The sequence below is a fragment of the Mesoplodon bidens genome (genome assembly GCF_964165515.1).
Source record: "Mesoplodon bidens genome assembly, chromosome: 16".
Taxonomy (NCBI): domain Eukaryota; kingdom Metazoa; phylum Chordata; class Mammalia; order Artiodactyla; family Ziphiidae; genus Mesoplodon; species Mesoplodon bidens.
In genome coordinates, this window is record NC_138173.1 from 73864004 (window position 1) to 73877807 (window position 13804).

General features: G+C 51.8%; 1 protein-coding gene across 1 annotated transcript in view; it reads right to left on the reverse strand.

Annotated features, from left to right (window-relative positions):
* Positions 1-2003: 2003 nt before the first annotated feature.
* Positions 2004-13804, reverse strand: part of COL22A1 (collagen type XXII alpha 1 chain) — a gene marked incomplete at both ends in the record, with an annotated part of 241676 nt that continues 229875 nt past the window's right edge. Inside the window, 5 exons of the mRNA XM_081258732.1 lie at positions 2004-2194; positions 4569-4646; positions 7141-7323; positions 9869-9935; positions 11570-11749. Coding sequence (XP_081114858.1) covers positions 2004-2194; positions 4569-4646; positions 7141-7323; positions 9869-9935; positions 11570-11749 — 699 coding nt within the window. The remainder of the gene's footprint in view (positions 2195-4568; positions 4647-7140; positions 7324-9868; positions 9936-11569; positions 11750-13804) is intronic.

Genomic DNA, 13804 nt, shown 5'->3' on the forward strand with positions numbered 1-13804 from the left:
GGACTGGAAGTCTGTGGACTCACCCAAATCACTCTTTCTGTTGTATAAAACCCTTCTTCTTGGTCCAGATGATGGACGGGTTAAAATACAGAAGCAAAATGAAATGTGAAGAGAAAAAAGATGCTCAGGGCATCAGGCAACTGGATTCTACACAAGTCTTTGCGCCAAGACAGGCTCTCTCTGTGCCTCAGTTTCCCTCTAGACCAGAGCACTGTTCTTCTGACTGTAGGTTGCAATGCACTGGTGGCTCATGGCATCAACTCAGTAGGTTGTGATAAGCATCTTTGTAATGAAATAGAATAGTAAACGTTAGAGGGCCTTGTGGTCAGGATAAATATAGTTATCAATAAGCTCTCCTAGTTTTATACTTAGGTATGTATACACTGACTCACAAAGAAATTTCATTCTTGCTGTGGGTCATGGTCAAATTTTTTTTAAGTCACTGGATTAGAGGATATCTAAGGTTTTTGGGATTGTTTCTTCAAACAGAAAAGGATATTATAATAATGCCCTTGTGTCTTTTACGGTTGTGTGAATAAACTGAGATGGTAGACGTGCAAAGACAGGAAGGAGGTCGTCTCATCCTGCACTGACAGGCATTGCTTCCCGAGGACCCTGACACCCACTGACCCCCAGATTCAGCTCCAACCAATTGAATGAGAGAAGTAGGCCTCGGATCCTATTTTTAACTTGTGGCAATATTTCTCTACATATGGAACCTTCCAACATCTTTGGATGTCTGTACTCCGGGTTCCTAAATCAATTAGAGGCATCGAGCACACAGGTGATAAAAAGGAGGTGCTGGATAAGTACGCTACCCAGGAACTGGCGCGGTCACGCGCACTAGCTCACCCACGTGTGCATTCAGCATGTGGACTGGACCATGGCTCTGGGCTGGGCCCCCCAGGGAAAATGATGCATCCCCAGCCTCGAGGGCTTTACGCGGGGGCAGATGCTGGCGATAAGAAAGGAATCCTCACGGGAAACTGAAGAGAAGGAAACTTGGATTTATTGAGCACCTGTTCAAGCTGAGCATGTCATTTACACACACACACACACTCGATGCCATTTATTTCAGAGCCAGAAGCTGGAGGCACACATTTCCCAGCTCTGGCCAGCACCCCGGCCAATTGCCCACCATCAGGAAAACACACGGGAGTGGTCTCTGGACCCCTGATTTCAAAATTAGAGTGAAACCAAGTGAGGGGCAGGGAGGGGTTCTGTCCACAGCTCAGAAGCCAAATTAACACACAAGGCCGACTCTCTCCACACCGGCTCCCGCATTTTTGGTGCAGACGTGGGATTCCAGAAAGCTGCTGCCAGCCATGCGACAGTGTTTCACTTCCACAGGTTTGAAACACCGAGGTGCTGAGTTGGCCCCCAAAGGAGGGAGTCTGCGCTCTTCTGCGTGCGCTTTCCATCAGGAGGAGAGGATGTTCTTCGTGTCTGCAAATTCTTTCTCTTCCTGCTTTACTTATCTCTCCTGGGAGGTAGCGACTGGTGGATAATTTCTCCCTGGGCGACCTCTGGGCACAATCAAGAATAGAAGCCCGTTGCCTCCTTTTATTAAAGTTTCCTTTTGAGGAAAGAGGTAAGTTTGGCAAGTGTCTGGTCGGGGTTTCATAGCACCGAGAGTTTCCTTAAAACTGGCAGCTACACTTCAAATGGGGGCTGTCAGAAGAACGAGAAACAAACAATCCCCTGCCCCACGAATCAAGTTTTCCCAACTTGAGAGGAGAGGGGAAAAACTCGAAAAGCATTACCATATGAAATAATAATAATAATTAACAACAACAATAATAATAATAATAATCTGACCGACCGGCAGCATCTGTTGGTTTTAATAATGTTGAGGTCTCTCAAGAAAATAAGACAAAAACAAATGATAAAAGAAAGAAAGAAAAAAAACACAAGGCTGAAATGTCTCAAGACCTCTGCTTCCCATCGGGCTCTGCGTTCAAGTTTCAGAAATCCACCGCCGTCTCCTGGCATTCGGGACTCTTCTAGGGGCCCTTCACATTACCAGGTCGAGCAGCAGCGAGGCTGGCGAAGTAGGCACACTGGGAGGGGTCACACTGGCCAGGGGGGCCGGGGGGTCCTGGGGGGCCAGGGTGTCCAGCTGGTCCTGTCTCCCCTTGAGGACCGGGACCCCCGGGGAGCCCATCTTTAGCGTAGCCAGGTTCCCCGGGTTGACCTGGCCCAAGGAGCAAAAGAAACAGAAGGTGGTTCAAGTTCGTTCTGGAGCAAATGAGCCCTGATCTCGCTACTTCCATTCAGTATGAACTGAAGACTCAACAACCTCAGAACACCCCATGGTTTGGGCGCCCTGCCTGGAGAGATTAGAATGGTCCACATGGACACTAGGTAGCAGGAAATGTGGACACCTTGCTTTGCAGGAAAAGGGTTGCCTTAACGGTTTGGACTAGGACAGTAATCAGGGTGCCATAGGAGAGAAATAAACAAGGGGAGATGGAGGCCAGGTAGGGAACACATCCTCTGTTACAAGGAAAAGAGAAACCAGACCGTCTGTGTCTGGTTCTAGGAGATGCATCTGAGTTGGGACACCAAGTCCTCACCATTAACCGTCAGTCACAATTCATGTATCCTTGGAAATACCTAGTCACATTCCATTAGCCAATATCTAAATGGTCCCATTTATTCTGTAGCTTCTAGGCTTTATCTATATGATAAATTTGAACCACACACATGGACTACATTAAACTACTCTGCAAATCGAGTCAAAGACAATGTAAGTAGGAAGTAAGTAACTGACAGCCCAAAATTTAGATCCAGAAAATACTACCTGAGACAAACTTTCTTGTTTTGTTGGTTAAATCTTTTTTTTTCTTTAACTTTTAATTTTATATTGGAGTACAGTTGATTAACAATGTTGTGTGAGTTTCAGGTAGAGAGCAAAGTGATTCAGTTATACATATATGTGTATCCTTTTTCAAATTCTTTTCCCATTTAGGTTGTTTACTTAAAACAAACTTCTATGCCTCCATTTATTAAGCATCATAATATCATATGTAATCAATCTCCCTTTTTGCTTTGGCAACTGGGAAGCTCAGTGCTAAGTGTTGTAGTTATAACCTTAACAGTGATATTCTTCACCTTGTTAGAAAATCTGAGTCCCTCCATAAGATAAACAAAAAGTAAACTTTTCCCTTTAAATGGCCTTTGGACGTTGCATGAATTCTGTTCATGCTTTAGTAGCAGTTATTTAATCTATTGTGTTCCTGTCTCGACTGAGTTTTGAGCCAGCAGTATTGTTCATTCCTTCAGGTGGGAACCACTGAAATCTAGTCAGTATCTCAGCCTCATGTTGGTGCAATTATCTCCCCCATCACAATGCTTTCTGTTCGGCCTTGTAATCTTTATTTGGAATTGCCTTATTTTTAAAATATTCTTAATATTTTAAGCTATAGGGCTTCCCTGGTGGCGCAGTGGTTGAGAGTCCGCCTGCCGATGCAGGGGACACGGGTTCGTGCCCCTATCCCGGAAGATCCCACATGCCGCGCAGCGGCTGGGCCCGCGAGCCATGGCCGTGGAGCCTGTGTGTCCGGAGCCTGTGCTCCGCAACGGGAGAGGCCACAGCAGTGAGAGGCCCGCGTACAGCAAAAAAAAAAAAAAAAAAAAAAAATATTTTAAGCTATTGAAAAGTAGGCAAGCTATCACAAATATGTGTAATGTATGTCTAGTTATTTTCTCTCATGAGAATAACAATACATTTCCACCAAGGAAATTTGGAAAATCAAGAAGATAAAAGTACTAAAAATAAAATGACCTGCAGGCCTACTATTCAGAAATGACTACGGGGAATCATATAAAGTACAATTAAATAAAAATAGAAGCCTCAGTGAGGTGGAGTTTGATAACAGTTCAGTCTGAGTTCTTCCACACCTCATCTCGGAATGCGATACTGCTGTGTTCTAGAGTTAGTCCCATACAGCCATTAGATAGGGTGGCCAGCTTGTCCAGGTTTTAAAACTCAAAGGGCCATGTCCCAGGAACCCCATAGCCCCAGAAAGGCCAGGACAGCTGGCCACCCTGCCACGTGGCCAGCATTCTCCAAAATGTGTTCTGAGAATAGTAACAGGGTATGAAATTACATAGTGAAAGAAAAAGCATCCTACATTCAAGTGAGTTTGGAAAATGTTGGTTTAACTGAAATAAACATTATTTTTTTATGCAAGGTCCCTTAGCACTGCACCAAAGAAGTTAATTTGTACTAGGAATGTCTGAAAGAGAAGCACGGTTCCAGCACTGTCCTGACTTATTCAAGGCCAAATCAGTTTTCTTCAGGACCATTTCACAGGACTTTTAATTCACGGGATACACCTCAAGAACTCATGGGGTACACTCCAGTTTGCACAGTAAGCCAAGAAGCTGACGTTTTAGAAAGATGTAATGAAACAAATCTGGGTTCCGCCTCGTCAGTAGTTAAGCCAGCCCTTTCTCCCAGCCGCTCCCAAGGCCCCTGGCGATGCAGGTGGGAGGGCTGCCCCGTGCGGCCCACTCCCGGCTGGCGGGGCCCCCCCACCTGAGAGTCCAGCGCCCGCTCCTACCTGGGATCCCGGCGGGTCCCACCTCGCCTCGGAGGCCAACTCCAGGTTCACCTGGGTCACCTCTGGCTCCTCGCTCACCTGGTGAGAGAAACATGCATCTTTGATGGTAGAGACCAGGACGGTGGCAGAGAGAGGGAGCCCCACCACGTGGGGGGCAGGGCAAGCACTGCTGGTGTGCTTTCCACGGCTCACACGCCCCTCACACTCGCACCCCTAGCTCCCATCCATACACTCACACGCATACTCAAGCACACACTCGCACCCCTAGCTCCCGTTCACACCCTCACACCCACTCAAGCACACACTCGCACCCCAGCTCCCGTTCACACCCTCACACCCACTCAAGCACACACTCGCACCCCTAGCTTCCGTTCACTCACATGCACACTCAAGCACACACTGCACCCCTAGCTCCTGTTCACACTCAAGCACACACTCGCACCCCTAGCTCCCATCCACACACTCACACGCACACTCAAGCACACACTCGCACCCCTAGCTCCCGTTCACACACACTCAAGCACACACTCGCACCCCTAGCTCCCGTTCACACTCACACCCACTCAAGCACACACTCGCACCCTTAGCTCCCGTCCACACACTCACACCCACTCAAGCACACACTCACACCCCTAGCTCCCGTTCACACACTCACTCACACTCAAGCACACACTCGCACCCCTAGCTCCCGTTCACACACACTCAAGCATACACTCGCACCTCTAGCTCCCGTCCACACAAACGCATACTCAAGCACACACTTGCACCCCTAGCTCCCGTCCACACACTCACACCCACACTCAAGCACACACTTGCATTCAGAAAGACGCCCATGTGAACCCCAAAATAACTGGACACTCCCTCCAAACACTTGCTCAAATACACATATATACACGTAAACATTCACTCAAGTGCGTAACTACCCAATTACATATACACATATGTACATTCGCACATATATTATCAAAAATATGCAGACACTGATAAACCCATCCAACACAGGCACCCAAACGTTCACACCCACTCTTTTGTGTACAAACACATATTCCCACACACGTCCACTCACATATGCCTAGTCTTCACCATGTTCTAAAAGCATTTTACGTGAACCTTTATCAAGGAGGAGCTGGGTGATAAACAAACCTGCATGTACATAAGACGCAGTTCTACTCTCAAGAAGCTTGAATTCTAGTAAGGCAGATGAAGCAGGGCACAAAGAACATTCTAGTGTGAAGCAGAATCAGATTAAGTCCTAATAATCACAGGAGTTTAAAATCCTAAGAGATGTTCAGCAGACAGAGGGTCCATTCCCCTGGGAGGATATTTGAGATTATATTTGGGTTAATTCTACACAAACTGGATTAAACTGTCTCTCTCAACTCTTTTTTCATCATTCCTTTTTGTTTTGCTATGTTGCTTCCAGAATATTTCCTGTATGCAACATATGATATTTTCTTTTATAATCCAAATTGAAATTTTGCCAGTTCATGGAGATTTTAGGCCATTCTTATTTATTGTTATGATTACTACATTTGGTCAGTCTTTTGTCTAGTCTGATGTTTCCTGTGCTTTATGTTTTCTTGTTGACATTGATTTCATGTATTTTGTTTTACGAACCAAAAGAAGTAGGACATGGACACAAACTTAACAAAAAGTTCAGTAGGAGAAACATTACAAGGAATAAATCAATGAATAAAGAATTAGGAGGGAATTCCCTGGTGGTCCAGTGGCTAGGACTCCGAGCTTTCACTGCCTAGGGCGTGGGTTCAATCCCTGGTCGGGGAACTAAGATCCCGCAAACCTTGCAGCAACCAAAAAAAAAAGGAATTAAGGAATGGAATATTGAAAGAGGAAGATGTTGGGGCATGCATTCCCCCCACCTCAGTCACCAAGTGCCAGCTGAGATCACAGCACCGCTTCTTCCCCACCTCATGCTTATTCCTTGCCAGAGAGAAAGGATGAATGATCAGGTTAGTGAGTTTGGGCTCATGTCCTTTCCTGCCCTTTCACATCTGTCTGCCTGCAAAGAGAGCGCCTTCCGACCTGCTTCCACAGTGCGCTGTGTTAAGTGGGGCAGGCGCTGCCCCTTGAAGGAGAGACCCCCTGTTGCCGGCAGCAGCTGCGTCCAGGTCAGGCAGCTCTCTGAGAGCAGGAGAGTGGGCAGCCACGTCCAGCTTTAGCTCAAACCACTTTATTCACATGTAAAGCTGGTGTTGAATGCCCATTTGCCTGGAGCTTAAATGTCTTATTCCTCACTGACTTCCCAACTCGAAAGGGGAAAAAGGGCATTTTGTGCTACTCCTTGGAACTCAAGCAGTGGAGATGGAGAGAGAAAAGACAGTAGGAGGAAACAGAATCAATCCTCCTGGCAGAAGCATCATTTTGCAAAAACATCAAGTATGAAACCCTCTTCTGCATATGAAGAAATTACATGATGCCACAATGCAGGGTGCTGGCAGGCTGCAGGGGAGAAGAACAGGCTGAATCATGCATATTCAGTGGCACGCATGCCCTGGTTCCTTCTCAGCCCTCGTGTCGTGTACAAAGCACATCTTCCTGGGTCCTCACTCACCTTTGGGACCTATGGGCCCAGAGGGTCCCTCCAGACCCCCCTGCCCAGGCCGTCCTGGCTCTCCCATGGGGCCTGCCCGACCTGGAAGCCCATCTTTTCCAGGGGGCCCTGGGGGCCCGGGTCTGCCTTGAGAGGGCTTGGTGTGCGCTGAGGGCATCTGGGCCAGGAGGTAGGCGAGTCTGGCTGTGGAGTAGGAAAAACAGAGAGACATTTCATGAAGGAGGGATAAAGGACCAAAGACAGGATGGCAGCTCACTGCCAAGCTCAGCCCTGGGGAGACAGTAACAGCTGCACAACAAGAGCAAGAGAAACTACATCAAGAGCACACTGCACGGCACCTGTACATACAGCCATGGCCTCTGGAGCCAGGCGGCCTGGCTGGGGTCCCAAAGCAGCCACTGCCGGCTGCGTGGCCCTGGGCGAGCTACTTGACCTCTCTTAGCCTTCGCTGCCTCTTCTGCAAAATGGATGCAATGAAATAACCGCTACCCCACTGGGTTGGTGTGAGGATGGGGCAGATGGGACAAGGCATTGAAAGTGCTCCTGGAACAAGCTAAGTGCTGCGTGGACATCACTGCTGTGATCGAGGTGGCACTGATGGCAGTAATGGCAGCAGCAGCAGCAGCAGTTGTTGTTGTAATTGTCAGTTTGGGGAAACTGAGGCCGGTGGGGGTGGGTGGGATTTAAGTGGCTTACACAGAGCAGCTTAGGGACTTCTCCTCTCTAAGCGTTGAATTCCTCATCTATAAATGAAGGGCTGGGTATGATATCACTAATGATCCTTAGGCGTCTGAACCGTGAAGATTACAGAATTGATTCAAAATTCCCAGAGGTCCAACTGCCGGCCGCCACGCCCCTCTTCTGCACGGGGCATACAGAGCCCACCCGAGGGCCAGCAAGGGCTTCTGCTTTGTTGGCCGTACGGTCCAGACAATCAGGCCAAGCCCTTCATCTTGCAGGTGGTGTGACCCAGCCCAGAGAGGCATGTTGACACCCTCCTGGTACCTTAGTGGCAGAACCAAGGCAGAGTTGGGGGTCTTCTGACAGCCCACTGCGGGGGCTTCCCACGGCAGCCCCTCCCCCTCGTCTCATGCCAGGAAGCGGGAGGGGTGTGCTCTAGCGCTGAGACCCGGCCTCACGCTTCACTTCTCTGAGCCTTGATTCTCTCATCTTGAAAGTGGAGCTGATGTTTCCTCCTCAAAAGATTATGTGGAAGAAAGGACTCGGCCCAGCAGACGCTCCAGTAAAACTAGTTCAAAACAGGGCTTGTCTCTGCCCAAGGGCTGGAAACTCCTCACGGGCGGAGGCCTTTCCTGTCACCGATAAATCCAACCCCCGGAAAGCAGAACGTGGGGATGGCCACACGGGGGCCCTCAGGACCCACCCCACCAGGTGGGAGTCACCATTCCAGCCTTTGGTTTCCTTTCCACCAACCCCAGCTCTGTGCCGTCCACTCCGGGGAATCGTCTTTGGTTCTCCTGCGTAGGGAGACAGACCATGCTCACCTGGACCCCCCAAGAGGGCAGGGAAGAGGGTCATCTTGTTCAGTGCTGAGTCCCCTACCCCATTTAGAGTCTGGCATGTGCCAGGTGCAGAATAACTGTCTGAGACACCACCACATGAATAAACACGTCCTTCCCGTTTGTCCATCCGTGCCTGGGAACAGCAGTGGGTGTCCGATCTTCCTTACTACAGAGTTCTCTGTGACTTTCTTCCCCTAACAGGTTCCCACACATAGGGCAGTGGGCACGGTCACTGGTCGAGAGAACGTGACGGTTAAGAGCCTGGATTCTGCAGCTCGGTTGCCTGCGTGCAAACCCCGGTCAGACACTTACCAGCTCTTCGGCCTCGGTTAAGTTCCTTAGCATCTCTGATCCTAACAATCATACATGCCTCACAGGCTCACCGAGGCTTCCATGCGTTAACATGTGTTGAGTGCTAAGGACTCCACCCGACATAGGGCCGGCCCTGCATGCTGGTGTTATTACTATTACCTTCCCACCTCTCTCCCTTCCTGAGCACCTGCTGTGTATGGGGCTCATGCAAGACTGGGATTTCACAGTAAATCCAGTGCAGTAGGATTCAAAGGATTCTAGTTCCTTGAAAGCACTGTGTGTTGAGGCTCCCCTCGGGGTCTCTGCACATGCTGTCCCAAAGGCCTGGGGTCTTGTCCCCGCTTTCAGCTCACATGGCCCCTCCTCCGGGAAGCCTTTCCTCACCTGTCCGCCCCCTGAGCCATCCTAGCTACTTTCATCCATCCTCTTCAGCAGCCCCTGTGCCAAATTAAACCACAGGAATTTCTCACTGTACTGAAGCCGCCTTGTCTGTTTATGTCTCTGTCTCTTCCCTGGGCTGTGAGTTCTAACTAAGAGACCCACCGCAGGCCTGTCGAAGCTGCTTCCTCATTACACAAACAACTGAGCACACAGAAGAAATGAAGGATCATGAGAAGCTTGTTCTGTAGATGGTGAGCTTCCTAGAGGTAATCAAGCAGCGGCAATTCAAGCTGCCCCGAAGAGAAGCTTGGAGCGGGATCTGTGCCAGATGAGGCTGGCTGGAGCCTGCCAGGTGCGCCTCAACCCTGATTGCTACTGGAGCCGCTCTTAGGCTGCCTTTTCCAACCAGGCTGCAGAAGTCCTGAAGGATGAGTGAACGGACTGCTTCCTGGGGCTCTTCAAAGCACCCAGGACCCGACCTACACGGCTGTGATAAAAGCCCAGCTACTCACTTTCCAGCTGCTTCTCCACTTCTTCTTGGATGAACCGCCGCAGGATGTCCATGGATGGAGACTCCCCCTAGGAGGGAGGGAAGGTGGAGCTGTTCATCCTCCCAGGAGCCCTTGCCTCCTGAGACCTGCGACAGCTCGGGAAGCCACGACGGTCACAGCCCCATACACCACAGCTCCCTGGTTCAACCCCTTTTACACCTGGAGCTGGCTGCCCGCTCCCCGCCATGCAGGCGGCGTTACCCCGTCACGTACGGCGACCTGGACTCCCTTCTCTCTGGGGCCCCTGCTCCCCCAACTCCCCGCACAAACCCCTTCCCCAGCTCTGGACCTGGGAGGTCTGCTCTGAGCCTCTCCCTGCCAAAGTGCCATCTTCCTGCAGGACCCGCTCACAGGCTGCCTCCTGCGTGAAATCGTGTTTGATTTCCTCCCACTGGTCACTTGGCTGCTCTGGTCCCCAGGTCTGGCTTGTCCTGCTCTGGTCACAGAAACCAATGGGTCAAGGGGCAGAGAAGGCGGGCGCCACCTCCAGGCGCCCACGGCGACGTGAGATTCTTAGACGGATCCGCGAGCAGACCTGCTGCTGCACCGGGCTCCCCCCTCGTCATCAGAGCCCTTCAGGGCGGTGTCCACCCCCGAGGCTGGGGGCCGTACTGGGCTCATCTCCGCAGCCCCAGTGTCTGGCACAGCGTGAGATGGGCTCCGTGTACTCATTCTCTTGTTTGCCTTTCTGGCCAATAATCTTTTAGGTTAGTCCCAGAATGTCCACCGCTACCCACAGCAGGAGAACTTGGCAAAGACTCGGAGGAGGGGTGGGGGGCTTCTGGAAGCCCACTGAGTCCGCCAGCACCCACACTTGGCCGAGGGACAGGATCTGGCTGCCTGGCCTCTTTCATGGTGGTGGAAGCTCAGGCTGGCCACAGGCGCCCTGGCAGGGATAGTGACACAGATCCTCAGAGCAGGCGGGGGCACTGAAGACCATGTAAGCCTGTGCTCTGAGGAACTGGAGGGTCCCCCGAGGGCCACGCGGGCTGCAGAGGTGGGGTGGGGAGGTCACGGGGACCTGGCAACCAGCCCCCACTGACACATCCACCAAGCTCTGCCTTTATCTCTCTACAGCCAGCGTGTGCCGATGCTACAAGTCTGTGAAAAATAAGAGGTCTGCCACGGGAATACAATATGTTCAAAGAAAAAAACTGCTCTAAACAAGCCTTTCCTTTTACATTGGGGAAAAGCTCGACCCAAAGGGAAGGACGTGTACCCCAGACAGGCAGACAGGAGAGAGGCAGAGCCGGGCACGGGACGGACAGCCAGCCGTCCCCGCGGGAAGCTCTGGTCACTGACACCTGGCTGCATCTTCTCAGTGGCCTGCTGCACCAGGTCCTGGGGCAGAAGCGTGCGACAGCCCGAGGAGTGGAGCCTCGGGGATGCAGGACACTGTGAGAGACGGACGCTACCCTGGAGCCCTTCGTACGCCATGCGGCGTTACCTCCTTTAACCATCACGGCGGACCGTCGGGAGGGAGGTTCTCCTCACCCCTTTCGGCAGGTGCGGAAGGACAGGCTCGGAGAGGAGAAGTAACCTGCCCCAGGTCACGCAGGTTACTGGGATCTGTAACCTGGTCCCTCTGAAGCCCACACACCTCACGGGCTTCCCCTTCAGTCCCAAGGAGCCCCAAGTTTGAGGCATCACCAATATCCTTACCCTCAGTCCTGGAAATCCTGGCTGGCCCGGGGGCCCCGGCGGCCCGGCCGGCCCGTTCTCCCCAGGTAGTCCCTGGGGGCCCATTAGGCCTGTGTGACCTTTGTGGCCTGGGATCCCAGGGTCTCCAGGCTGGCCCTTCCCACCGGGAGGTCCTTTGTCACCTTTGATGCCAGGATCTCCCTAGGGGAGGAAAGAAGCGCTTCAGTGAGCAGAGGCCTAGGCGGTGCCCCCAGGCCGGACAAGACGTGCGGCTACAGAAGGGACTCTGCCGGCCCTTTGCTTCCTCAGTGGTGGAGAGGAAACCTCGGCCCTGGCAGGCCCATGACTCAAGTCTGATGGCACAGACCAGGGCACGAGGGCCCAGAGAGACAAAGCCACCTGCCCATGTCTGCATGAGGACAAGACATGAGCTCTGATTTCAAATCCCAATCCCGTGCTCCGTCCCAGTAGCACAGCTCCACCTGCCTGGCTAGAGAAGGCCAGCCGCTGAGCCCGACTGCCGGAGCTTCTGGCCCACTTCAGGCCCAGTTTTGTTTCCGTCAGCTGGAGGGATGGTGGCACTCGTCAGCCAGAGGTGTCTCACCCACAGGGAATCTGCCCCTCCTCTCAGCCCTAGGGGGCCTGCAGAGGATGACACTGCCCGGGACCCCTTTCTCCCCATTGCTGGCCCAAGGACTGAAGTCCTGGATCAATGATCTGGGAGCCACGGCAACCACGGGACGGTCCAGTCCTCTGCCCTATCTGCTACAGGGTGTCTGACCAGCCAGCCTCAGTTGTCGGAGAGTCTGAAAATACGGCGGCCACGCTAACAGCCTCAGGGTGTAAAAACTCCACCGCTTGGAGGCAGCAGAGGGGGGGAAACCGCAAGAAAAAGATGAGCCACAGATGGTAAACAGACATGGGACATGGCTATGGGCGTGACCTAGAGCCACGGAAAAGGAAGACGGTGCAGTTATGAGACCATCTGCCGCATACACGCATGAAAAATGAAAAACGAAAAGAGCAAAACGGTGGAAAAAGTCTGATATGTTGCAGGGGATCTAGTAATATGCATGTTGACACGCACACCCCACGTGGTTCTGCGCACACGGACTAGTGCAAGATACTGAGGACGTGTACAGCGACCGAGCTGGGGAGGGGACGGGGACCAGAGGGCCTGGTGGACGGGCAGCTAGCCTTCACTGCAGCCACTTTCCTGCAATTTGTATTGTTTAACTACGTGTCTGTATTGCTTTTTCAACAATAACAGAAAGAGCAGTGAATTTAAAAAGGCATCTACCCAGATTTGAGGGGGTCACCTAAATTTCTCGAAGGTGATGCATTTCATGGGGACATGGCCATCCGTGGGTGATCTCAAGTTTAGGGGTCTAGGAGAGTCCTGGTGCTTTGTGCACCTCAACGCCAAGGCCTGTGGTACGGCATTTCCTATTCTTTAAACGTCTCAACATCCCTTTGCCGTGAGAGGACTTGTCCCACATTTCAAATGGTCTCTGGAGTCCAAGGCATGGGGGACCTGACTGCTATCTGGCAACATTCCACAAAACAGGGGAAGGCAACTTAACCGGGGAAGGCAACTCGCCATTACTGACTCGATATTCGAGAAGATTCCATGTACTGATTTGGTATCCAGAAGATACATACTCGGCGTCTGAATTCCCCTGCTCCCAACCCAAACTCCAGCCACACCCCACAACGCAGCAGCTCCCGGGGGCCAGCTGGCCAGCTGCTGGGTGGCAAGACCCTCAGTGCCTTCCCAGCTACGGCCCCTCCCCTGGCTCCACACTCAGGAACCAGCAGCCATGGGAATGAAAGTCACTGGGAAGGGAGGAGGGAGAGAGATCTGTGGGGGTGAGAAGTCCTGACGCTCTCTGCTTCCATTTTGCTCTGGCCTGCAGGCAAAGCCAGGTCCTCACTCATCCAACTTGCAAGGAAAGCAAAGAGAAATTCTTTGCAGGACCACGGAAAACAAACGGAGGGTTGGAGTGGGGTGGCGTGCCGTCCATGTTGGGCAACAGTGGGACGGTGTGACGGCTGACCAAGCGCAGGACCCTGGGCAGACGAGATGTCTGATTTCTCTGGAGGGAGCAGCAGGTGGCAGCGGTGAGAGAATGCCCCCTCCCCTCACCGGCGTTTCTTCCAAAAAAAAAAGAAAAGTGATTTTTTTCTTTCCTGTTGTTTTTTGGAGGAATGCAATGTAAAGAAAGGCTTTCTGAGCGCAGCGCCAAGGCGATTCAT